General features: G+C 46.7%; 1 protein-coding gene across 10 annotated transcripts in view; it reads right to left on the bottom strand.

The window, feature by feature from the left end:
- The window catches only part of SPECC1 (sperm antigen with calponin homology and coiled-coil domains 1), a 177,473-nt gene that overhangs the window by 85,625 nt on the left and 64,603 nt on the right, over positions 1–27,245 (bottom strand). Inside the window, exon 1 of one of the 10 annotated variants that reach the window (XM_048823633.2) lies at positions 20,520–20,830. The exons of the other annotated variants lie outside the window; for them this stretch is intronic. Coding sequence (XP_048679590.2) covers positions 20,520–20,559 — 40 coding nt within the window. The 5' untranslated portion in view covers positions 20,560–20,830. Of the gene's footprint in view, positions 1–20,519; positions 20,831–27,245 lie in introns of those variants that run through there. 10 annotated transcript variants of the gene reach the window in all.

The following is a 27,245-nucleotide window of genomic DNA, read 5'->3' as shown; positions in this document are numbered from 1 at the left end:
CTTGCCCCAGTCTCTCACTCTGCAGCCTCCCACTTGAGCTGCAGCACTTCCTCTTTGTGTCTTGGTCCTCTGACCAGGTCACTATAGTTTCCCCCCTTTAGGGGTATCAAAGTCTCTCTAACCAAACCACCTCAGGCAGTCTTCAAAATCCACAGCCTGTCCATGCCTCTCCCCCAGTGATTGATAGGGGAACCCTGGCCTGCGCTGTACACTGGGGTCCAGCATAGGGACCCCATAATCAGCAGCTGAAGTCCATGAGGTCTCACTCTTGCTGTTGTTTTTCCTAGGCTTCTTAGTACTCCTTTCTCTCAACCCTGAGAATAACTGCTGACTCTCTTTCCCTGCAGTTCTCTTTCTACTCTCCACTCCCTGGCTTCATACAAGCCCCTCTTCTTCCTGTCCAGCTGGGCTTCACGTTCTATTCCAGCTGTATATCCAGCCTATACCTCACCCAGGTGGCCTCCCATCCTGTCAACTAGCCCCTGCTGAGCCATTTTAACCCCTTTAGTGTGGTGTGATGGGGTATTCACCCCACACCACCCCAGGACAGGGATGGATGTGCGCTGACAAAGGAACACAAGGGATTGAATCTGGAACCAGTGTAGGTCTACACACTATGATGGACGGACATCTGAAGGGTCTGACTCTTTTACACTTCATTGGCAACACTTGTATAACTTGTCATGCTGAAGTCTCACTGAATTGAAGAATGTGAGTGAGAGAAACGTGGGACAGACACCCACAGAGAAAAGCACATTTATTTGTGCATATCCTGAATCAACTACATGGAGTCAAATCCAGTATCCAATATCAATTTTATCTCATTTATCCTCCTGCACCAGCAAAGCAGAAGGGTCTGGTTTTAGCTACTGACTGTGTCCCATTCCTTGCTCACCCCTAGGCAGCACACAGCAGGATGAGATATGGTCCTAGGTATCAGACTGGTACATGAACAATAATGAACAGGAAGGACAAGCAGACCATCCTATTCCGCTGAGGAAAGTTAAAGATGACACCAGAGCAAGGGAGAATCTCTTGGGGCTGGTGTATTCGTTACCCTTTTTGAATGCTGTAATTAAGAACTTCTTTAATTAACAGAATTTCAGAGAGGGCTTTTTTAAAATAAACCATTTCTACTGATGCTGCTCCACAGATGTGTCCTTCATGCAAGGGCCCCTTCCCCGTCGCTCTTCCCGCCCTGCTGTTAAATTGCTTTGTTCAGGCAAGTTCAATAGGAAAAATATGACTCCTCTGCTCCCCAGAGAAAGTTTACGAACCCGTCAACAGGAAACAACGGCCAGCCATGGCAGGGACACTGACATACTACACAAAGACCCAGGAATGAGCAGATAAATGAAACTACAACCCCACTGCGACAACAGTCACAGCCTGATACAGTTCTTGGCTCCTGCAGGTATGCTGGCTGAGGACGAATGATCTAAATGGACTGAAAAAGCCAGCATTTTTCTGTGTTGTTGGGAACTTTGCAGTAACTCAGGAGCAGATGGTGTTTTCTCTCTATCCCTGAAAGTCCCAGAGAAAGAAAACCGCCACCTGTCCCCTGGACCTTGTGTAGCAGTGCACACAGCAAAGCTAGGCTTGGCCAGTCATGGGGGTTCCTCTGAATGAGTCTGTTTGCAAAAGATTAGTCATGCAGCCAACACCCTTACAGACCAGCTAATCCTTTTGGGAGAGATCACTGGGATTCCAGCCAGGTAAGAGAAGGAACCAAGTAGATGGCCCTGTCATGACAGAATTACTCTAGCCAGTCTAGCAGTGACTATGCAAGAACAGCTCCTCACAGCTGTACCAAATCCAGACTAGAGCTTCATTAGAAATGCAAGGAACCAATAGCCCGTCCTATTAGTTAACAATCTTTAAGGGCTTAAAAAGGACAAACAGTACATAGGCGGTGTACTGGCCTCTGCTGAGTAGCTGTGAATTTCACTCTAAGTGATTAATTCCCACCTCTCTAGAATCCCAGTTTAACATCAAGTGAAGTGCAAAAGTGGTAACATTTATTTTCACCTTTCATCTGGAGCCAGATCTACACTACACTACAGACCTACATAGGTAGAACTGCGTTCCCTCCGGGGTGTGGATTTTTCATAAGCCCCAGCGACAGTTATACTGACCTAGTACCCCTCCCTCCCCCAAAGTAGACAGAGCTTCTCCAGTCAACATAGCTACCGCCTTTCCGTGAGGCCGATTAACTACGCCAACAGGAGAAGCTCTGCCATTGGTGTAGGAGCATCTTCACTTAAAGGCTGCAGCGGTACAGTTGTGCCAATGCAGAATTCTAAGAGTAGACTTGCCCTAAATAATTTTATCTTCGCTGTAATGCAGCCACCTCTGGTGCAGAATTCAGCAGCTGTTTAACACACAGTTTAGGATAGGAAGTGAGGGAGAATTTTATATGCAACTGAGAACATACAGGAAATTTAGGAGCTCTTCAGGATAGGATCAGTTTTGTGTATGTATGTTTACAGTGCCTGATCTTGGTCGGGGCTTCTAGGCACTAATGTAATACAAAGAAAACAACTCTCTGCATTTCATGAAGGAACCATCACCATACTTCTATATTAAACTAGTGCCTCAAAAGTTAATGACCCTTCTCTGCTCCTAAGAGCGTCCAAGACTCTCTGAAATGGACCATTGCATTTCCCCCACTATCTGAAGCCAAACAGAAGCCAGCAGGTCAGCCAGCAGTCTGAAAATCTTTTTCACACCCGGGTAGAGGCTAGAATTATTTTTGTGGCTCTTTGTTTGCAGAGCAGCTGCTCCCACCTCCTTATTTGGAAATTTTTGCTTTCTGGGATAGATTAGGGAAAAAAAGTAAAAATAAATAATTATGAGGCGAACACTAGTCTTTGAGGAATTCTAGCTATTTGTCTGATTATATGGCTCGCTTGCGTGCCTGCATTCCCCATGGCACGGGTTCTATAGGCTGCAGCAGTGATGCTGTAGTGAGATGCTGATTTAGACAACGATAAAATACAGCAGTATGAAAGTAACTCAACTACAAATACTTCGGAACAGAATGAGACAACAGGATAAACGTTAGAAATCAGAGCGAGAGAAAGAAATGGTGCTATTGGACAAGAGATTTCTAGACCTGCAATAACAGAGCCACCAGAAATCTGGACGGGAAAGCAGCAGCAGTTGCCTTGATTTGATCCAGTCCTGATTTAGGAGCACAGAGACTCCTGGTCTCCAAAAAGTTTGGAGATATTTTCCAGTTCTTGGTCATGAGAACAAACAAGGTCCCTGATGAGATTTCAAGGACTTCTTGGGGCCACAGGTGATGGAGATGAAGGAATAGCTGATGCCTATGGCAACTGAAAGGCTAAGTCATAGAAAGAGCACTGTTACGAATTCATATCTGCAGAAGTTTGATCAGGTAGGATATTCTTTCAAATGGCGGCCTCCAGGAAGAAACCTTCCCCTGGAAGGAATGCAGCCCTGCAAGGAGTGGTGACCTCATGGTTGAGATATCTTCAGCTAGTCCAAATATTACAACAAGGAAGCCAACATAGAAGAATGCACTGTTCAATGCTTCCTGAGGAAGAAGGCATTCCTCCTCAGTTTAACGGTATCACTTAAAGACTGGAGAAGTCTTATAATCCTGTCGAGTCCATCAGCACGAACAATGGTTATTTTTGTTTCTACCACCCCACCCTTCACCTGTATGGAAATCACACAAACGTTTCAAAGTCAGGACACAGAGAGGCTACATCTACACAAGCAGTTTCGTTGGTATAACTTATGTCACTCAGGGGTGTAAACCCTTCTTCCCCCCAGCGACATATGGTACACAAACAGAAGTGCCAGTGTGGACAGCTCTATGTCAGCAGGAGACACTCTCCCGCGACATAGCTACCGCCGCTTGTTGAGGTGGTTTAATTATGTCTATGGGAAAGCTCTCTACACAGGAGATCTTACAACAGCGCGGCTGCATCGGTACAGTTGTGCCACTGTAAAGTCTCTAGTGTAGACATGGCCTGAGGAAACCCAAGAAAGTGAAGGAGGACTGTCCTCATCTAGCATCTAATGATTCCATCAATGTAATCTGTAACAAGGACTGAAGCTACTCCCCGAGTTACAAAAGCCTAAATTCACACAGTAACTACCTCAGTGCCACTATAATAGAGGTGGGGTCTCATTCAGATGGAAACTAGGATAATAGAGGGCCTGATACAAAGCCCATTAAAGTCAACTGGAGTCTTTCCTCAGACTTCAGAGGACTATGGGTCAGGCCCATGATGAGAAGAACAAAATTAACTGAATGTGGACAACGCAAATGGTAGTTTCATCATGAGTTTAGGTTTCAAGTAAAAATCACTTGGAGATGCCAGCCGAGGCCCTAACAGAGTTTTGTTCGCAGTATCAAACCAGCACAGAGAGAATCAAGCTACTGGCACTGGGTCTCACCACAGCAGGTTCAGCCTCGGTCCTATAAAACAGGCCCCAAAGCTCTAACACCTGCTGGTTATTCACCCAAAGAATAGCTAAGACCCTTCTCAAGGTTCCATTATCCTAACTAGGGTTTCCAACTGTCTAATCAAACACCTTTGCCCCGCCCTTTGTCCCGCCCCTTTCCTGAGGCCCCACTTCTTCCCCTTCTCTGAGGCCCCGCCCCACTCACTCCATCCCCCTCCCTCCATCGCTTGCTCTCCTCCACCCTCACTCACTTTCACCGGGCTGGGGCAGGGGTTTGGGGTGTGGGCTCTGGGCTGGGGCTGAGGGGTTCGGCGTGTGGGAGGGGGCTCCAGGCTGAGCCTGGGGCAGGGGGTTGGGGTACAGGAGAGGATGCGGGGTGCAACCTCTGGGAGGTGGTTGGGGTGCAGGAGGGGGCTCAGGGCTGGGGGAAGGGGGTGCAGGCTGTGGCCCAGTGGCACTTACCTCGGGAGGCTCCCTGCCTGCTCTGGCCCCACACCGCTCCTGGAAGTAGTCAGCTTGTCTCTGTGGCCCGTGGGGGAGCCAGCGGTCTCCACGTGCTGCCTGTGCAGCGACTCCACAACTCCCATTGGCCATGAATTGCGGCCAATAGGAGCTGCGGGGGCGGAGCCTGCCTTAGCCCCGCTGCACGGGAGCCGCCCAAGGTAAACGGGGCCAGGTGGCTCCGCATGCTGCCCCCTCCACACACCACTCCTGGAAACGGCCAGCAAGTCTTTGTGGCCCCTGGGGGTGGGGGGGTGTAGTCAGGGGGCTCCACACACTGTCCCTGCCTGCAGGCACTCTGCCCCCTTTGCAGTTCCCAATGCTGCAAAGTTGGTGCTCGGGGTGGGGGCAGTGCGTGGAGACCCCTGCGCCTCCCACCCCCAGGGGCTGCAGGGACATGCCAGCTGCTTCCGGGAGTGGCGCGGGGCCAGGGCAGGCAGGGAGCCTGCCTTAGCCTCACTGCGTAGCCAGACTTTTAGCGCCTAAAATCTCCCCATTTGGCTACAGTAGCCCCTGGTAGATAGAGCCCAATTCCAGTAGCCTCCTGGTGAAACTGAGAGGGTTGGAAACCCTAACTGACCCTAGTCTAGTGCAATTTATAGCAGAGCAGTGATCTCGGTGTACAAAAATCACTCACAGTGAACCCTATTGCCGGAGCTTATTTTGCCAGTTCCATGTCTGGAGTAATTCCTGGCTGGATAAAGAATTATTTCTGTAAGCCTTATAAGGTCCGAGCCTTTCTTTTGCACCTATGGTATTAACAGGCAAAAATGACAGGCATTTCTCTGAACTGGGCCACTCGCTGGTTTTATTTGTTTGTTCCAGAACATTTCCTGCCTACGCGCCTGTCAAAATGAGATACAGAAAGTCCTGTAAATGGGCCCAGAGATCTCACTCTCTCTGCTTTCTGCAGACTCATCATCTGCACCGTGGAGCCAGCCACAGAGTCACTAACAATTCCCATTACCCTCAGCAACCGGGGAGAAGAGGCAGTGATGGAGGGAATGAGCAGAACCAAAACTTTCCTCACTCAGCCAGGGGCGGGAATTGAAATTTGCTTCTGAATTTAAGCACTCTCAAAGATTGGCTGTTTGGATTTGCTATTCTGTTTTGGCCCTTCAGAGAGGTGGGTTTGAACTGCAAATTCTGATCTGAACCTAATTTCAGGGTTTCTTTTAGTCTCATCCTGAGACTTAAACAGAGATTTTGCTTAAATTAAAATATCATTTTATACCCTCAGCAAAACCCATTTTGAATCGACCCGTTTCTCAGTTTTTACAGAACCATTTGAAAGAGACAAAGGAAAGACGGAACCACAAGACAAGAAAGGAAGAAAGATTAGGGTGGCCTGTTAGAAAGCTGCATTCAACATCCAAGGAAGCTGTATGAATGATTTAGTTGCTGCTGCTGTAGCCAGGGTGGTCGCTGGCCTTCTAAAATGCAATGTCCTTTGGGATGAGGGTTCAAGGGGTCCAGTGGAACAGTTAAAGGTCAGCATGACCATATATTTCAGTAGTCAGTCTGCAAGAATGCGACTGGGATAGAGGTTTGTAATGGAAGAAATTTAGTAACAGGACTTTTATTGGAGGTGTTAAGCCTCCTTAGGAAAAGTAAGCACTGCACACAGTTATGAATACAATCTCTGCAATGGGATTACCAACTGACCGATGTGACATGAGCCACCTCAACAATGCACAGTAGTCAAGAGAAGCTAAAATACAGACCTGAAGCTTGTAATGCAGCAGGAGACATATCTCTGCTGTGTGTTTTCTCATGGAAAGTGCTTGTGCTGCTGGTCCTGAGCCTCCCATCTTTCAGAGAAAGGCTCGCCTCAGCTTTGGGGAGCCAAATGAGGGCTCTTTTTAAGATTTGCCCCAGGAAGACTGCTCAAAGAAAGCATCTGATTTTAAGTGAGGTGCTGTTTCTACTTAGTTTCTCAGCTGGTGAGACTGAACAAGGACTTGTTTTAAGGCAACTGTCTGTTAGATGGGATTAGAACCCAGGGCAGGATCTTCATGGGTTGTAGCTCTTTGCCCAGTAGATGATCCTCCCTGTTGAAAACACAACCTACTCATTTGAACCCTCATTAATGCAGGGCAGAGGTTAATAAAATACTCAACAGCACCAGCTTTAATAATGCTGACAGAACAGCTATCATCATGTTTCTGGAAAATATAATTATACAGACGAACAGTAAACAGAACACCTGCATTGGGGGTCAAAAGGAGCACTGCAAATAAAGATACTGAAACCAAATCCATACAGACTGTGTGAATTCAGTTACTGATGGTCCTTATGGCGCAATGGGTAGGCCAACAATCTAATTCCAGTTTACCTATGGCTGTCAAACGGGAACTCTAGTAGATATCTGACCTGGCATCAGATGGATAAAGGATTCCTTCAGCTACTGACAACTATTAGTTAACAAACACTTCCCATCTGTGACAGTGTGGGAAGGAACAACAGCAATCCAAAAAGAAAAGGGGGTCAAACATACCATAACCCCTTCAGACCAGCCAAACTTCACAGGATCATGCCAGTAGGCTGCCAAGAACCATAGGGTTGGAAGGGACCTCAGGAGGTCATCTAGTCCAACCCCCTGCTCAAAGCAGGACCAATATCCAATTTTTGCCCCAGGTCCCTAAATGGCCCCCTCCAGGATTGAACTCACAACCCTGGGTTTAGCAGGCCAATGCTCAAACCACTGAGCTATCCCTCCTCCATGAACAGAGTGTGAGATTAAAATGCAGTTCTAACTAGAAAGACCCAATGCCAGAAGCACCTTCCTGGAGACTGTTGGGACCAATTCATTCATCCTCAGCTGCTTATGGGAAAAAGGAAGTGATAGTATCACAGTCTCCTCAGTGCAGACTCTAGCCAACTGCATGGAATGCTGCCATGCCCATAGACACAGTCATATTCTGCTATTTGTAACACTGGAAAATACTTTACAGAAGTTACAAGTGTCAAAAAAGGAGCATATGGGATAAACTGAGTCTTGCCTGTCTTTCCCCATTAACCTATTGCCTGTGAAGGGAGAAAGCCACATTTTCCCCCACTTTTGAGGAGATGTGTCATACACCCTATAGTCACAAGACCATTACATTAAGGTCTCACAAAACAGGATACACAGCCCCCAGCTAGATCAGTGTGAAAGTTCGTGATGCCAGAGAATCATCACGCCCTGATCACATTTGTGAAGTACTTCATCGTTTCACTTGGCATTTTCCATGTTTCCCACTGCCAAGCTAAGGAGCAAAATTTACAACCTGGGGAAAACACAGGAAAATTCTCAATTTGTTCCAACTGGAGAATTTTATGTCACGAAATACAGAGATTGAGGCAGGAAATAACAAGTTCACACTGGGGTAAATGTGCAATCTCTTACAGAAATGCACAGTTTCATAGATGTGGAAATGCATGACATATGACTAAGTCATTTGTTCTGGTCCCCCACCTGTCTATGTCTGCAGTTACTGGGCTGAGGGACGCCCATGAAGAGGAGGAGGCAAAAAAGAGGCAGTTTGCCTCACACCCCCCATTTGAGAGGGCCACCAAACCGAGGGGCATTGCAACCTGGTGCATGGGGTCAGCATGCCACTAAGATGTGGTCCCTCTGTCATGGTGGAGGAGCAGCTGGGTGGCACTGATGGCAATATCTGGACTGGGGAACCCAGCCTTGAGTAAAGAGTACATCCTGTCCCCATTGATTTCCCACCTCTGCCAGCCCAGATCAAGAGATTAAAACTGAAAACTCAAGACACAGGTCCCTGCCCAGCAACACAGGACACTTTCCCAAGGCACTGATTTTTAGGTCCAATTGTTTTTACACTACTTGTTATTCTAATTGGTAAATTGCATAGCATGCAGCATGGGGAACAAACCCTCCACACCCACCCATTTGCTGAAATTAAGAGTTGTAATACTGCAGTGATGGTTTTTAATGAAAGAACTGAGAGTTTCATCACAGGTGGTGGCCATGTAATAATCCAGGTTTTATTATGGTTTCCAGCCAGCCTGCTAAAGCTCCATAACCTATTAGCAAACAGTTGCCCATGAGGATATGCAGTTTATCCAGCCCTGGGGGAAGGGAAAGGAGGGTCCCAGCCTCTGAAGGAGCCTTTGTGGAGCCAAACCAAGAGGTAGTTTGGCTTAGAAAAATTAAATTTTTATCAGTAAATGTCAGTAACTGGTGATTTCACCACACACAGACAAAAAATAAATAAATTCATCAATAAGCTGCATTTACAGACCAGCAAAGAATGAAAAATGCTGCAATTTAGAATTTGATTTAAGGCTATTTACTTTGTATATTTTGACATGTTATATTGACCCTCCACCCCCAATAATTTTGCACAACTGTGAAAAATTAAATAGATAAAAATAGAAAAAAATGCTTGAAAATAAACATCAATATTATCCATTGAAACAATAAGAAAAAAAAAGAAATCCTGCCAAGCCTAGTGTTAGTTTATGGTTAAAGTTAGCAACTAGGAGACAAGCCAAACATCCACTGGAAGTTTGTGAAACCAATGCCTGGAAAAGAGAAAAGATGGCCCATTCTCAGCATGGCTCATTAGAAGAGGCTAGTTTATAGGATTGGAATGTGGGGATTTATCCACCTCTTGACAGGAACAATACACAGAGACTCTGAAATCTCCACAGATGGTGCATGTCCCTGAAGCCCTAACGGCCATTAAGAACCCAAATGCTGTGTGATATAGAAAGGGACTACTCTTTTTTCTGTTCTGTAAGTACTGTGTTAATTTAGTGCTGATGAAACATAAGCACTAAATTAACACAGTTGACAGCCCTGCATATTGAAATCCTTTGATGACCAGAACATGGACAGCAGTAGCATATACTTCATCCACAGTACACCTCTAATATGCCTCTATACTGGCTAAAGGGACCATCTCTAGAGGTGGAAAAGGGAGTTCAGACTCCGTGACCACCCATACCTTTACCTCTCTGCTGAAGATGCCAACAAGGGGGCCAATTAGTATATATTGTGAAGGTGGGTTTTGTGGCTTGCACACCAGTCCACTGGGAACTGGATTGAGAGCACAAAAATTACACACAAGTTCAACCCCTTGCATAGGTGAGGAGCACTGCTGTCCAGATGAGGGTATGGCAGGGAAGAGGGCAGAAGGAAAATAGAAAGAATGCTCCACAGTGCAATAAGAATGTTACCTATAAAGGGTTGCCCACTTCAAAGGAGGAAGAACTTCAACTGCTTGGTTTAAAAAAAAAACAAAAAAACAGTTAATAATTAAAAGACCAATCAAAGGTTTTCCCCAGTCAAAGAGCCTCAAAGAAGCCCTGTGTAGAGGAGGTGAGAGCTGCAGAGGGTGAGAGGATATCTGCTTCTATCATGCTGTCTCTTCCTCAGTCTCAGTGATGTGACATAAAAGCAGTGTTTCGCAGCCTGTGGGAGATAAGCACTCACACATTCCTAGTGAGTATTTCCCTTCCCATCTTAAGTCTCAGAATTGTCAGCTTGCACTCAGGAGACGCCTATGGGCTGGACATGCATTGGAAGAACTGTGCCCCTCGTCCAGGAGAGGAACAACAGACAGAGAGTCAGGTGAGCAGTGAGGTGCATGGTCACAGCTGTTTGTGGGAGGCCAACATACAAACCAGGAGGTACTTCTGGTCTGATGTCTGCTGCCTTGGTGGGGCTGTGAATGGGCTCTTTGTGCAGAGCTTGCCCCACACTATGCCAGGCTGAGCTAAAACTTCAGCTTTAAACTTTCAGCTACCTTTGTTTAAACATGTTAAAATCTATACACCCAAACTTCTGCAGCATTTATTCCACCTGAGGCAAGGGGAAAAGGAGGAGGGGATACTGCCCGGTAACTGTTCAGAGTGATGATCTAATAACAGCATTATCACTAGCAGCAAGTGATCCCTGGACTGTTTTAGACCAGAATTCTGGATGGTGGAGCAGATTTGAAAACCTCTCTTCACTAGGGAGAAAGTCTCACATGATTCACCCCAAATCAGGAAAGGAAGCAGTCTGGCTTCACACGATGCATTTAGAAGCTGTTTTATTCTTGCTATGGACAGACAAATGTAAGGGACATAACGCTTCCTGCAAAGTGGTGCTGCTGAGCTAATACCCAACCCAGTCGCCATAGAGGGATGAACCCCATTCACTACAGGAACTGGTTGTGCACAGGGTCTTCCCAATCCCATTACATTTGCAGGCTGTTTTGTGCCTCAATTAATTTGGATTAGTAAAGCATCCCACTGAGCTGGTGCTGTCCCACGTGAGCACTGGGCCCAAGCACCCACTTTACAGCAAGAGACACTTGCATTTGCTTTCTTGACTGTGAAAACAATTACTGGGACTTATTTTTAAAACGTCCTTTCCTTCCTTGTCCTGTAGCGATCCAGCCCATTGCCAACAGATCATTATCCACACCCTTGGAGGACCAGCTCCTAAAGAAGCGATTGCATCAGGCTTAATTACGTGGCATTGTAAAGAATTACTACACCTTCAATGTAAATGTTACACCACCAAAGTGCCCAAACCCTTTAGGGGCTGGAAAATCCAGCATGGGATTCTCCCAGCAAGCTTCTTTGCTCAGCTATTACTATTAAGGCAGCTTGCTGGCCCACCTCAGGGGAAGCATTCTGTACTGCGGTGCAGGGGAGCTGTCCTCACTAGCCAGGGGAGGGAGCCAGTGTATTCAAACACTGATTGTTGGGAGGGTACAGGAAATGCCCTGTTACCCTGGTTACTTACCAGGGTAACCATGGTTCTTCTCTGTCTAGTCATACTTATGAAATGCACTCCTACTGGTGCTGAGTATCAGAATGCTTCTGGAAAACAGAGCCTGTGGGGCTACAAAAAACACCTCTTGGCACCAAACATTTAGAGCCAAGGTTGTAAAAGGACCACATAGCCCCACCACCTCAGTTTATTCTGCTAAACTCAAGAGTCCTGTAAGAAAGCTGAGACAGAAGTGGGAGGGTGAACATGCACAGGCAACTCTCTCAAAGAACTACAGTTACCATTTTGGGCTTGTCTACACTTACGTTTTATAGCTCTCTAACTTGCTGGCTGAGGGGAGTGAAAAATCATCCCCCGGGGCGCAGCAAGTCTGAGCGCTTTAAAGCGCTAGTGTGGACAGGCTCCGAGCGCTGGGAGCCATGCTCCCTGCGCTCTGAGCTAATCCCCTCGTGGAAGTGGATTACCAGGAGCGCTGGGAGAGCTTTCTCCCAGCGCTTGCACATGACCACACTCGCACTTTGGAAGTTTCTAGTGTAGCCATGCCCATAGTGAGTAACTCCAATGGACTTCAGTGGGATTTCACCCATGATCTTTAACACTTAGGTCCAACACTTGGGAGCTCAGCAATATCAGAAGACAAGGATGTATTTACTCAGCCTGTTCTCCAGCACTTTTTCCTAGCATCTGGGCAAATTCAATTCAAAATACAGAGACCAAAGCCACTTAAGCATTCAGCTAGTAACTGGTAATAGCTCACCTTACCTGATCACTCTGGTTACAATGTGTATGGTAACACCCATCGTTTCATGTTCCCTGTGTATATAAATCTCCCCACCGTATTTTCCACTGAATGCATCCAATGAAGTGAGCTGTAGCTCACGAAAGCTTATGCTCAAATAAATGTTAGTCTCTAAGGTGCCACAAGTACTCCTTTTCCTTTTGCTAGAAGAGAGGAGTATATACCCAAGTTGTCACAGATAGCACTTACCTGAACAAGTCACACTCAGCACAGGACCCTGCAGCCCACATTAATCTTTGTTTTCCCAACGACACATTTTCCATCATCAGAACATGTCTGTCCCCAAGACTTACTTCTTTTATTTCTGCATATTACCATTGGCTAAACCTCCTGCTGATCAGGTCAATGTAATGTAATTAATGCTGATTACAAGGATAGAAAATTGTAGCTCAGTTGAAACCTTATGAGCTCATAGGAATAGTCACAGTGATAGTCATAGATCGTCCCACGCAGGGGGATGGAGCACTCAGCCAAAGAAGCTACCTTGGTAAGTTCAACATCTATCCTTTGAAGGACATTCAGACCATGGGGTCATAGAGAAGCAATATATGCCCTGCCATTGCACTGAAAATAATAGAGGGCACTTTTTGAGAGCTATCTAGGCATATGCACGGAGTTCATAATCAGGGAAGAAAGGAAAGCTGGTCTATTAAGATGTGTGGAAAGTCTGGATTAGCCAGCATTGTGACCAAGGACCATCTTTTATCATCCTGGAGGCTTGAGTTAACCTGCAAGGAAAGAAAGTTGGAAGATCAAAAGACATGCTTACCTGCTGCTGCCAGCTTGTGAGTAACATACAAGAGACCAAATTCAGATCTGATATAAGCAGGTGCAACACCAATAGAGTCAACAGAGAGGTACCTTCTTACACTTGGCCTCAATTTGCCCCAGCAACTCTTAAAGCTATCTTTCAAAGGGAGATCTTATAAAGACTGATTTAATGTACAAGAGGAAGAATCAATGAAGCTAAATTGAACAGATCAAGATACATCCATTTTAATGCAACTGAGGCAGCAGCAGCTCTATCAGTGAGACTCCCTTTGGCAAAGCTACAAGGACACATCCTGTGCTGCTATTTGATGGAAGTCCCATAGGAGGATCTTTCAGAAGGGATGGACCAAGGGCAAGTTTACACTACTCTGCTACATCGGCACAGCCACATCGATGCAGCATGTCTGGTGAAGATGTGCTGTGCTGGATGGGAGAGCACTTTTCCCATCAGCATAATTACTCCACCTCCACAAGAGGCGGGAGCTATGTTGGCGGGACATAGCGTGGTGTGGACAATGTTTTAAGTCGATACAACTTACGTCGCTCAGGGGGTGTTGTTTTCACACCCCTGAACAATATATGTTACATTGACTTAAGCGGTAGTGTAGACCAGCCCCAAGATGGAGTTCCTAGCCATGCTACGGTCTCCACAAGTAATTTCCTAACCATAAGGCCTTGAGGAGCCAAATAGAACCTGAACAAAATGGAGTTAGTCTTCTCTTTCCCGCCCCACTAAGTCAGCAGCAATATTTAACATTCTGCCAGTGCCAATGCAGAAAAGCTCATCACTTTGCCATCCAGTGCTGCTTTCCTTCCCCTCCATCACTGTCAGGACATAATGAATCTAGTCAACCCCCCGAGAGGCAGACTGGCTTTTACATTTACTGTTATACTATATCCATTCTATTAATTCTTAACGGATACTAACGTAACACCAGCACTGGGAGACTGGATGGTTCAGACACAAGCTACAGAGCCCTTTAGCCATAGCACAAGCTGATGAGTCAAGTCAAATAAAGCTCCCAAGCACACAAAATTTCAGTCCCTTTCTCCAGGGATGAGTTTATTTTTCAAAACCAAAATTGTCCAAAACCAGTCAGAAAGCATAAAACATATCCTGCTGCCTGCCCCTTCCTAAAGGCCCTTCAACAGGCTTCTGCCCCTGCCCACACACCAGCTATCACCAGTCAGGACTTCCATCCCACTGGTGTGGACAGCCCCCTTATAGCTCCTTTCCCCTGACTCTGGGGCCCTTGCAGTCTCTTCCCCGGGCTGGATTTTTAAAGACATTTAAGCACCTACGTCCCATTGATTTCCATGGGAGGCAGGCCCCTAAATACCTTTACAAATCTGGTTCTTGTTGACCTGCAGGTTATCACTTGAACCCTGGCCTCAAACACATCACTTGGGAGGCAGCTAATTAGTCACTGGAGTGGCTAAAGGGCCACCCCAACCTAGGACACAGATTCCTGGAATGAATACAGCCTAGAGAGACTATCAGCTGGCCTACAGACCAAAAGTGACTGTTGCCATTTGACATCTGTCAGCCTCTGTGGAATGATTTAGTGATGAGTCCAGTTCTAGTGCAACTGTGGTCACATCACAAAAATATACCATCATGGTTGGCATCAGCTGGCCTCAAAAGATAGGGCAAATTAAAATAGAAATAAAAATTACTCTCCTGAGGCAAATAAAGTTGTACAGGGCTGGTTTAATCAGTAGTTTGTTACTACTCTTCAGATTATTACACAGGCACAAGCAGCTCATGTGAGGAAGAGGTGACTAAAGAATGAATCTGTCCACCACGAGTTGTGGTTTGCTGGCTCTACTGGCGAACAGAAGGTCTAAGACTCACCATTTGAACCCCTGGAGGATGCAGCTTACAGTTGGTATTTATTTGCATACAAACTACTAGTCAAGAGTCATTAATTTGGTTGCTCCCCACTCCCCTTTCAAATTAATCTGTTCTCTTGGGCTCTTATTTGGCAGAGGTGATATGCCGACACATCACAGAGCTCAAATAAAAGGCTTCCAGTATTAACAAGGGGAATGTGGGAGAAGCAGAGGAAACAGGGACTTGGAGGAGGACTCTGAAGATGATAGAAAGCAAGAAATACATTAAAATGAAGTTAATCACCATAATTAAATCATATTTCTATAGTGCCTTTTATCTTGAAAGATCCCAAATGCTTTATGAACTACACATACACAGAGGAATCCCTTCCTCCACCATGAAATGTAGCCAACTCTGGGGTGGGACGGAGCGGATGTTTAAAAGGGTACAGCAATGCTACCCAAGAGTATTCTCTTACATTTGGTATTCTCATTCAAGCCAATTAAACAATGAGCAAAATCCCAACAAAGAAAACCTCTAACCCCTGGATAACCTCACTGGTCACCTCTTTCCAAATAGAGATATTATCATTTCTGCTGAACCCTGCTGTTTTCAAGCCATTATTTCCACCTACTCCCAATGATTTTAATCATCAAGTTTGCAAATTTGAAGAGGATAAACAGAAAACACAATCTCACACTGTGTTCATTGATATCTTCAAAGACTGCAGAATGCTTGCTTAGAAATCCAGGCTGCCTAACCAGCTAAGGAGAGAGACAAGCACAGATCTGAAGACCTCTGTATAGATCCAAAGCTTGTGTCTCTCACCACCAGAAGCTGGTCCAAAAAAATATTACCACACCTACCTTGTCTCTCTCATACCCTGGGACCAATACAGCTACAGCACTGCATATAAGTAGCTATTGGTAATCCAAAGTGGATATCTGAGTGGTTCCCCTTGCTACATACCATAAGATGGCATGGTCTTGTACTCCTCCACACAATTCCTATGAAGATCTCCAACTATTTCCTATGTGATGTGGCCTCATTTTACACAATATCATCACATGTAATGTTTTCCACTGGCTCTGGGCCTGACCTGGCACTTGGAGAACTAATTCTGCTGAATAGCGAACAATATCTCTGCATTTCTATAGGGCTCTTCACTCTAGGAGAGCTCTCCCGCCAACAAAGCGCTGTTCACACTGGTGCTTTTCATCGATAAAACTTTTGTTGTTGGGGGTATGGTTTTTTTCACATCCCTGAACGACAAGTTTTACCAACAAAAGTCCAGTGTAGATAAAGCCTACGAGTGTAAACATATTTCAAATTATGGTCCAAGAGATTAAAAAGGACTGTGGAATTTGGGAGGATGAAAAGTGTGTGGGGTCTAGTATATTGCAAAGGAATGTCCTTGTCCCTGGGTTTGATACACTAATGACCTTGGCAGAACGTAGACAAGCTTGGGAGGAGTCCGAGTGAATGCTGTGCTATCCATGTGGCTCAGGGGAATGCTTTTCACACTACTGAGTGACTTAGTTATACCAACTTAATTTTCAAGTGTAGACTGGGCCTTAGACACCAAACAACAGATCACTTTAGGTATGTCTACACTGCAACACCACAAGCGGCAGGGAGTAGGATAAGTGTAGCTACATGCCGCAGTGAAAAGTGGGCTGCATCCACACTGTAGTGCATAGATACATGTGGCAGCGAAAGGCTCTGGCTGGGGGCAGGCAGTGGGGAAAGGCTCCAGCAATAGGGGAGGAAGCAGGACAGCACACTGGTAAAAACAACAGCATAGACAAGGAGTGCAGAGAACGGTGTAGGGTACATGCACAAATGGTTCAGGCATGTCTCTACATTGCTATTTACATCGGTCTGAAGGCATGCAGCGTATGTACTCTAAATGCTGCCATAAGGAGTGTGCAGTGTAGACATACCCTTTATGAAAACTCATCCTCCCTGGCATCTCTTCTCCTCTACCACTTCCAGCCTCCCAAATATCCTCCTCAGCTAGTTAGTGCCTCTCTCAGATCCCCTATGTAATCTTGGCTGCTCCCAACTTTTTTACCTGGTAAAGAGGATTTCCCTCCTGCTTCCTGACAGCACTGACACCCAGCCAACAGCCTGGAATGATCACAATTGCTGCCATCCTTTACATTGCAACCCGTGTCAGTCAGGGGAGATGGCCAGAGTTGTTCAAATGGAACCCGCCAGGCCCTGAAGTCAGATGCTGCTGCACTTGGCATGGCTTTTTATGATTGTTTCTGAGGCTAGCTAGATCCTTACTGGTTTCAGAGTAGCAGCCGTGTTAGTCTGTATTCGCAAAAAGAAAAGGAGGACTTGTGGCACCTTAGAGACCAACACATTTATTTGAGCATAAGCTTTCATGAGCTTCAGCTCACTTCATCGGATGCATTCCTTACTGACATGCTAGAGCAGTGCTAGACAAAGCTCCACATCCCTGTCTCACAGCATTTCACTCCCACTTGGACACAGCAGGAAGTGTATTGTAGGATTTGGTTAACCCCAGCATGGCATTTAACATGTGTTGGTGTACCTGGGCTTCCCTTCTCCCCTAGGCTCTGTGCACACTACAGCTCAAACTGAATTAGCAGCAAACATATTTAAACGTGGGCTTCCTGGATATGTGTGGCCATGGATTTTATTTAGAACTCCGCTCTGATCCAAAGCATACTGGAAGCATTTAAGGCCAGATTTTTAAAGTAATTTAGGCCCCTAACTCCCATTTAAACCAATAGAAATATCTTTAAAAATCTGCCCCTTAGGTATCACTGGCTATCTTACCTAGGAAAGCCACACATCAAACCTGCCCTAGGCAGTGTCCATAAAGTTGTCAGCAGAATAATTCTTGGCCACGCCAACCAGGGAAACGGACCTCAATAACTATGTTTACACAAAAAGAAAAGGAGTACTTGTGGCACCTTAGAGACTAACAAATGTATCTGAGCATAAGCTTTCGGAAGTGAGAAAGCTTATGCTCAAATAAATTTGTTAGTCTCTAAGGTGCCACAAGTACTCCTTTTCTTTTTGCGAATACAGACTAACATGGCTGCTACTTTGAAACCTATGTTTACACAGGATTGTATAAGCCTGCAGCGTTTCAGCCACAGCAAGGACAGGACTCGGGTAGGCCAAATTCTGCTCTGGTACACCAGTGTAAATCTGGAGTAATTGAGGATTCAGACTTCTGAAAATGAGAGCAAAATTTGCCCCAATCTCCATTCAAACAGAAACAAAGCCACCACATACTGGCATTTATGGTGAAGTGACAAAGAGTAAAGCTTCTGAATCCCTGGGTCTCATCAACAAGCAAGAGATATCGGAAGCAAAGCTTTCATCTACCTCTCATGCTTGAAATTTAGGTTCTCATGGCCAGTGTTAGCCCCCCATCAAGGTGACCATTTAACTGTATTCCTCAGTCATGCTGTTATCCTGCAAAGCATAGAATATCAGGGTTGGAAGGAACCTTGGGAGGTCATCTAGTCCAACCCGCTGCTCAAAGCAGGGCCAATCCCCAATTTTTGCCCTAGATCCCTACATAGCCCCCTCAAGGATTGAACTCACAACCCTGGGTTTAGCAGGCCAATGCTCAAACCACTGAGCTATCCCTCGCCCCCAGAACAGGGTTAAAACAAGACCCAATCCCATATACATTGCAAGAATGGATTTTAATCTTGCTGAGGACAATGGGGTTGTAACCCTGTCCCCTCAACACAAAAACCTTACAGCATGGCTTGAAACTAAGGCTGAGAGTTTCAAAGCCATCAAGGGGATTTAGATGCTCATTACTGATTCATTTTAATGTCAGCTAGGCATTCAAATTCCGTAAATTTCTTTGAAAATTTGAGTCCGTTTCCTGGAATTCTGATTTTGAGCTATGGGAGCCCTGTCTCCCACCCACCCCTTTGACTTTGTAATATCAGCTCCCCCCCGCCCGCAATGAGAATAACACACATTTAGCTTCAGTGAGACTTTCCTTTTCCCTGGGGCAGCATTTCTTCTGGTGACTGACTATTGGTGGACTATTTTCTTCATTAAGCTGGTTATTAACACACTGCTAGCGAGTTCTACCACTGCAGTGCTAACATCCAATGACAGATCTAAATTTGTTAGTCTCTAAGGTACCACAAGTACTCTTGTTCTTTTTGCGGATACAGACTAACATGGCTGCTGCTCTGAGATCTATCTTGGAAGATCACATGTTCCAACAGGTGGCAATGAGAAGTGTTGATTCCATCACCACACCCCACCCCAGATCAACTACATGGTGTTTACATTTCAAATGGCTAGCTACAGGCCTGCTTTGCACTTATACCATTGGTTTATCAAGAGTCTTTTCCCAAAACGGTCTTGATAGAATTTTGGGAATAAACTCCCCATGACAACAGTGAGAAGAAGCAGAATGCTAGTAAATTATCTGCTGAGTGATCTCTCTGCACCTTCGAAGGTCCTAAACTCAAACAGTCCCTTAGCTAGGGACGAAGAGAGCCCACTGTTCTCCCCTCACTAGGTGTCACAGAGGCAAGCAGGGTGAACCAGAGGGCAGCCATTAGGGCAATAAAGGCAGATTACCAGCTTGTTTTAACACACAGTATAGCCATAAGAAAAGGAGTACCTGTGGCACCTTAGAGACTAACCAATTTATTTGAGCATGAGCTTTCGTGAGCTACAGCTCACTTCATCAGATGTAGCTCACGAAAGCTCATGCTCAAATAAATTGGTTAGTCTCTAAGGTGCCACAAGTACTCCTTTTCTTTTTGCGAATACAGACTAACACGGCTGTTCCTCTGAAACCTGTCAGTATAGCCATATACGCTTGCAGTGGGGAATGAAATGTACCTGCCATTAGACCCCACCTTCCATAAAACGTTCAAGTGCTTAATATGCAAAGCACTGCTTCAGAGAGACAATGGAAAGAGAGAGACTCTTCACAAAGGCATTATTTTAAATTCTAAAGGCCTGGAAAACCTAAGGCCTCAGGCCATAAACAATGAATGGCAGAGGCTCACCCTGCAGATCCTGATATGTTGTACATCAAGAGATATACATTACAACTTTTTAGCTGCATCATGTAGACTACGTGGACTGATAATCCGTCAGGCTCTTTACTCAAAGGAGCAAAGGGTTTCTTTCGAAATCCTCATGTAAGGAGGGCGTTGTGATTTCAGGTATGTACCAACAATGAATGGCACTTCCTAGTCGCAAGGTAAACAACTGTACTATCTCCAGCATATTGGGAACATTCCGAAAGAGCAGCATTACAGGACAGCCGCCTCTCCTTTCTGCTCAATCGGACTGTGCAGTTAAATATCTAGAGCACGAACTAAGCGTGTGCGGCAAAAGCAGAGAGAAACACAGAGAACAACAACGCAGAGCTAATACAAGCAGCCTCCCGAGTACACACAGACCTTGCTCCAGCTCCTCCGGTCTCCCCGGCTGGTTACCCATCTTCAGCAAACTCCGGTGATTCCTCTCCGAGATTCTCTAGCGTCCCCACGCCCTGCTCATGCACCGCATCAGAAGCGGACCTCCCCCATCTGCTTTTCAGTGTGTATGTGCCAGTCAGATCCAAAGGAAGGAGTCAGCTTCTTCCTAGTTCCTGACACCAGGAACAGTGTCTGCTGCTCATGTTAAGACAGCGGTGGCTAGGCTAGCCCAAGCCCTCCTACCTCATTACAATATTATGCACCGAAGGGCCGGCCTGTGCACTTAATTAGCGGCCTGACTGCTGGAATAAAGACAGAGAGGTGACTCAACGTGCAGCGTAAGCCACACAGAGGCAGCAAGAGCAAACTGCAGGCAAGTCACAGAAAGGCAAGGACTGAATAAAACCCCATTACCAATGAGAAACCTATTCTAGACACAAGGTGCCGCACGTTAACTTCAGCAGGACGCAAATACCTCATCAGGCCACTAAAATTAAGACACGGCGGGGGGTCCTGCCCCAGGGGACCAGTAGAAGCAGCGCTTTAAAAAATGACATATACTACACCAGAGAGACAAAATGGGTGAGGCAATATCTTCTACGGGTCCAGCATCTGCTGGTGAGAGAGACAAGCTTTGGAGCTCTTCTTCAGGTCTGGGAAAGGTACTCCACACAAAAAATGCCAGGTGGAACAGATTGTTTCGCACAAGTAGTTAACACATATTGTAAGGCTGTGGCTTTCAACCTTTTTTTTTTCCATTTGCGGACCCCCAAACAATTTCAAATGCAGGTGCTGACCCCTCTGGGAATCTTAGACAGTCTGCGGGGTCTGTGGATCACAGGTTGAAAACTACTATGTAAGGGATAGAGTTGCCACCCCTCCAAGATTGTCCTGGAGCCTTTAATGAAAGATTATGTCCCGATGAAACCTCCAGGAATATGTTCAACCAAAATTGGCAATCCTAGTAAGGGACCATTCAAGGTAAAGTGTTTAGCAGAGTAAAGAGCTTAAATTCATCATTCTGCTAGACACAAAATCATGAACTGAACAGAGACACTGGATTTATGGCTTATTACCAAATCTGTAACCTACTAACCACCTCTTTTTGTAGAGGTGATAACAGGCCACTCTGCCTTGAATGGTCCCTCACAATATGTGCTTCTACTTATCCTAACCAATCTGTTCCACCTTGCATTTTCATGTAACACTAGAAGTACCTTTCCCAGACCGGAAGAAGAGTTCTGTGTGGCTCCAAAGCTTGTCTTTCTCACCAACAGAAGTTGAGCCCAGAAAAGATATTACCTCACCCATACCTTGTCTCTCTAATATCCTGGGACTGAAGCGTTTACAACTACCCGGCATACACTGCACCAGAAAGTCTCATGACAAAGAGATCCGAACACAATTCTGAACTCAGAGGAGCACAGAGAGCCCCTGTGAAGTTAGTGGGAGCTTAGCACAGGCAGCCAAAGGTTTTCTAAAACCTGCCCTGAATTTTAGTGGGAGGATTACAAACAAATTAAGGAAGTTATAGCTTAAATTGCTCAAGAGCAGCTCAGGCTGAACCTTATCCTGAAAAAAGGGAGGGGAATTCAGAATGCAAGCTGCCATCCCGTCCCCTAACTTTTATGCCTAGATATGGGAGGCTGGACAATTTGCGACAGGACTGGCCAAAATCCCCTTAATATCTCAACCTATTGGGGTGAGTTATGTGCCAGTCCTTACTGAGACTGTCCTTGCTCTTGACAGTTGAAGTTAAAATGCTCCAGGTTATTTTGGTGCACCTGTTTATATTTAATTGGATCCTGTTCAACATCATCAGACTCCAGTTGAGAAGATGCCTTGAATAACGGATAATTCATGTATGTTCTGCTAAAAGGGATGATCTGCAGTGATCCAAGGTCTATTTATGATGATTTACCATGATAAATCCAACCAATGAAATCAGGTCAGTTAGGGCTGTGGAGGTTGGCAGGAGGTAAATGTAGGTGACATCTGTGGGAATCTCATTTAATATTTCTCCACATAACAACAAAAACTTGATGTCAATTTCCCCCCTTACCTGACCTTGTTTACTCTCATATCCAGGTTTAAACTGACACCATCCGACAACGTGTTAAACTGCAGTTTAATAAAGTTCAGCCAAAGACTTGATAACACTTTTTAACAGAAAGAAAAGGAGTTCTTGTGGCACCTATGGGTATGTCTACACTACGGAATAAGGTCGAATTTATAGAAGTCGGTTTTTTAGAAATCGGTTTTATAAATTCGAGTGTGTGTGTCCCCACAGTAAATGCTCTAAGTGCATTAAGTGCATTAACTCGGCGGAGCGCTTCCACAGTACCGAGGCAAGCGTCGACTTCCGGAGCGTTGCACTGTGGGTAGCTATCCCACAGTTCCCGCAGTCTCCGCTGCCCATTGGAATTCTGGGTTGAGATCCCAATGCCTGATGGGGCTAAAACATTGTCGCGGGTGGTTCTGGGTACATATCGTCAGCCTCCCGTTCCCTCCCTCCCCCCGTGAAAGCAAGGGCAGACAATCATTTCGCGCCTTTTTTCCTGAGTTACCTGTGCAGACGCCATACCATGGCAAGCATGGAGCCCGCTCAGGTAACCGTCACCCTATGTCTCCTGGGTGCTGGCAGACGCGGTACGGCATTGCTACACAGTAGCAGCAACCCCTTGCCTTGTGGCAGCAGACGGTACAGTACGACTGGTAGCCGTCATCGTCATGTCTGAGGTGCTCCTGGTCGCCTCTGTGAGGTCGATCAGGAGCGCCTGGGCAGACATGGGCACAGGGACTAAATTTGGAGTGACTTGACCAGGTCATTCTCTTTAGTCCTGCAGTCAGTCCTATTGAACCGTCTTATGGTGAGCGGGCAGGCGATACGGACTGCTAGCAGTCGTGCTGTACCATCTTCTGCCGAGCAGTCATGAGATGTGGATGGCATGCAGTCCGTCTGCTGCCAGCCAAAGATGTAAAAGATAGATGGAGTGGGTCAAAACAAGAAATAGACCAGATTTGTTTTGTACTCATTTGCTTCCCCCCCCTCCCCTGTCTAGGGGACTCATTCTTCTAGATCACACTGCAGTCAAGGTGCAGCGAGGTAAATCTAGCCATGTATCAATCAGAGGCCAGGCTAACCTTCTTGCTCCAATAAGGACAATAACTTAGGTGCACCATTTCTTATTGGAACCCTCTGTGAAGTCCTGCCTGAAATACTCCTTGATGTAAAGCCACCCCCTTTGTTGATTTTAGCTCCCTGAAGCCAACCCTGTAAGCGCCCCTCCCAGCGTCAGAGCAATGGCAAACAATCGGGCATCTGAGAGTGCTGTCCAGAGCAGTCACAATGGAGCGCTCTGATGGGGCTAAAACATTGTCGCGGGTGGTTCTGGGTACGTGTCGTCAGGCCCCCGTTCCCTCCCTCCCTCCGTGAAAGCAAGGGCAGACAATCATTTCGCGCCTTTTTTCCTGAGTTACCTGTGCAGACGCCATACCACAGCAAGCATGGAGCCCGCTCAGGTAACCGTCACCCTATGTCTCCTGGGTGCTGGCAGACGCGGTACGGCTTTGCTGCACAGTAGCAGCAACCCCTTGCCTTCTGGCAGCAGACGGTGCAATACGATTGGTAGTCGTCCTCATCGTGTCCGAGGTGCTCCTGGCCGCGTCGGCTGGGAGCGCCTGGGCAGACATGGGCGCAGGGACTAAATTTGGAGTGACTTGACCAGGTCATTCTCTTTAGTCCTGCAGTCAGTCCTATTGAACCGTCTTATGGTGAGCAGGCAGGCGATACGGACTGCTAGCAGTCGTACTGTACCATCTTCTGCCAGGCAGGCAAGAGATGAGGATTGCTAGCAGTCGTATTGCACCATCTTCTGCCAGGCAGGCAAGAGATGGGGATGGCTAGCAGGCGTACTGTACCATCTTCTGCCAAGCAGCCATGAGATGTGGATGGCATGCAGTCCTTCTGCACCGTCTGCTGCCAGCCAAAGATGTAAAAGATAGATGGAGTGGGTCAAAACAAGAAATAGACCAGATTTGTTTTGTACTCATTTGCCTCCTCCCCTGTCTAGGGGACTCATTCCTCTAGGTCACACTGCAGTCACTCACAGAGAAGGTGCAGCGAGGTAAATCTAGCCATGTATCAATCAGAGGCCAGGCTAACCTCCTTGTTCCAATAACAACGATAACTTAGGTGCACCATTTCTTATTGGAACCCTCCGTGCAGTCCTGCCTGAAATACTCCTTGATGTACAGGCACCCCCTTTGTTGATTTTAGCTCCCTGAAGCCAACCCTGTAAGCCGTGTCGTCAGTCGCCCCTCCCTCCGTCAGAGCAACGGCAGACAATCGTTCCGCGCCTTTTTTCTGTGCGGACGCCATACCACGGCAAGCATGGAGCCCGCTCAGCTCACTTTGGCAATTAGGAGCACATTAACCACCACACGCATTATTCAGCAGTATATGCAGCACCAGAACATGGCAACGCGATACCGGGCGAGGAGGCGACGTCAGCGCGGTCCCGTGAGTGATCAGGACATGGACACAGATTTCTCTGAAAGCATGGGCCCTGACAATGCATGCATCATGGTGCTAATGGGGCAGGTTCATGCTGTGGAACGCCGATTCTGGGCTCGGGAAACAAGCACAGACTGGTGGGACCGCATAGTGTTGCAGGTCTGGGACGATTCCCAGTGGCTACGAAACTTTCGCATGCGTAAGGGCACTTTCATGGAACTTTGTGACTTGCTTTCCCCTGTCCTGAAGCGCATGAATACCAAGATGAGAGCAGCCCTCACAGTTGAGAAGCGAGTGGCGATAGCCCTGTGGAAGCTTGCAACGCCAGACAGCTACCGGTCAGTTGGGAATCAATTTGGAGTGGGCAAATCTACTGTGGGGGCTGCTGTGATGCAAGTAGCCCACGCAATCAAAGATCTGCTGATATCAAGGGTAGTGACCCTGGGAAATGTGCAGGTCATAGTGGATGGCTTTGCTGCAATGGGATTCCCTAACTGTGGTGGGGCTATAGATGGAACCCATATCCCTATCTTGGCACCGGAGCACCAAGCCGCCGAGTACATAAACCGCAAGGGGTACTTTTCGATAGTGCTGCAAGCTCTGGTGGATCACAAGGGACGTTTCACCAACATCAACGTGGGATGGCCGGGAAAGGTGCATGATGCTCGCATCTTCAGGAACTCTGGTCTGTTTCAAAAGCTGCAGGAAGGGACTTTATTCCCAGACCAGAAAATAACTGTTGGGGATGTTGAAATGCCTATATGTATCCTTGGGGACCCAGCCTACCCCTTAATGCCATGGCTCATGAAGCCGTACACAGGCAGCCTGGACAGTGGTCAGGAGCTGTTCAACTACAGGCTGAGCAAGTGCAGAATGGTGGTAGAATGTGCATTTGGACGTTTAAAGGCGCGCTGGCGCAGTTTATTGACTCGCTTAGACCTCAGCGAAACCAATATTCCCACTGTTATTACTGCTTGCTGTGTGCTCCACAATATCTGTGAGAGTAAGGGGGAGACGTTTATGGCGGGGTGGGAGGTTGAGGCAAATCGCCTGGCTGCTGGTTACGCGCAGCCAGACACCAGGGCGGTTAGAAGAGCACAGGAGGGCGCGGTACGCATCAGAGAAGCTTTGAAAAACAGTTTCATGACTGGCCAGGCTACGGTGTAAAAGTTCTGTTTGTTTCTCCTTGATGAACCCCCCCGCCCCTTGGTTCACTCTACTTCCCTGTAAGCTAACCACCCTCCCCTCCTCCCTTTAATCATTGCTTGCAGAGCCAATAAAGTCATTGCTGCTTCACAGTCATGCATTCGTTATTCATTCATCACACAAATAGGGGGATGACTACCAAGGTATCCCAGGAGGGGTGGTGGAGGAGGGAAGGAAAATGCCACACAGCACTTTAAGCACAGCACTTTAAAAGTTTACAACTTTAAAATTTATTGAATGACAGCCTTCTTTTTTTTGGGCAATCCTCTGTGGGGGAGTGGCTGGTTGGCCGGAGGCCTCCCCACCGTGTTCTTGGGCGTCTGGGTGTGGAGGCTATGGAACTTGGGGAGGAGGGCGGTTGGTTACAGAGGGGCTGCAGTGGCAGTCTGTGCTCCAGCTGCCTTTGCTGCAGCTCAACCATACACTGGAGCATACTGGTTTGGTCCTGCAGCAGCCTCAGCATTGAATCCTGCCTCCTCTCATCACGCTGCCGCCACCTTTGAGCTTCAGCCCTGTCTTCAGCCCGCCACTTACTCTCTTCAGCCCGCCACTTACTCTCTTCAGCCCTCCACCTCTCCTCCCGGTCATTTTGTGCTTTCCTGCACTCTGACATTATTTGCCTCCACGCATTCGTCTGTGCTCTGTCAGTGTGGGAGGACAGCATGAGCTCGGAGAACATTTCATCGCGAGTGCGTTTTTTTTTCTTTCTAAGCTTCACTAGCCTCTGGGAAGGAGAAGATCCTGTGATCATTGAAACACATGCAGCTGGTGGAGAAAAAAAAAGGGACAGCGGTATTTAAAAAGACACATTTTATAAAACAGTGGCTACACTCTTTCAGGGTAAACCTTGAAAGTTAACATTACATACATAGCACATGTGCTTTCGTTACAAGGTCGCATTTTGCCTCCTCCCACCGCGTGAACGGATTTTGGTTGAATGCCAGCAAACATACACTGCAATGCTTTGTTCTACAGTGATTCCCCAG

Source organism: Caretta caretta, chromosome 17 (genome assembly GCF_965140235.1).
Source record: "Caretta caretta isolate rCarCar2 chromosome 17, rCarCar1.hap1, whole genome shotgun sequence".
Taxonomy (NCBI): domain Eukaryota; kingdom Metazoa; phylum Chordata; order Testudines; family Cheloniidae; genus Caretta; species Caretta caretta.
The sequence above is the reverse complement of the archived record's forward strand: the minus strand, read 5'-3'. Positions and strand labels throughout refer to the sequence as shown.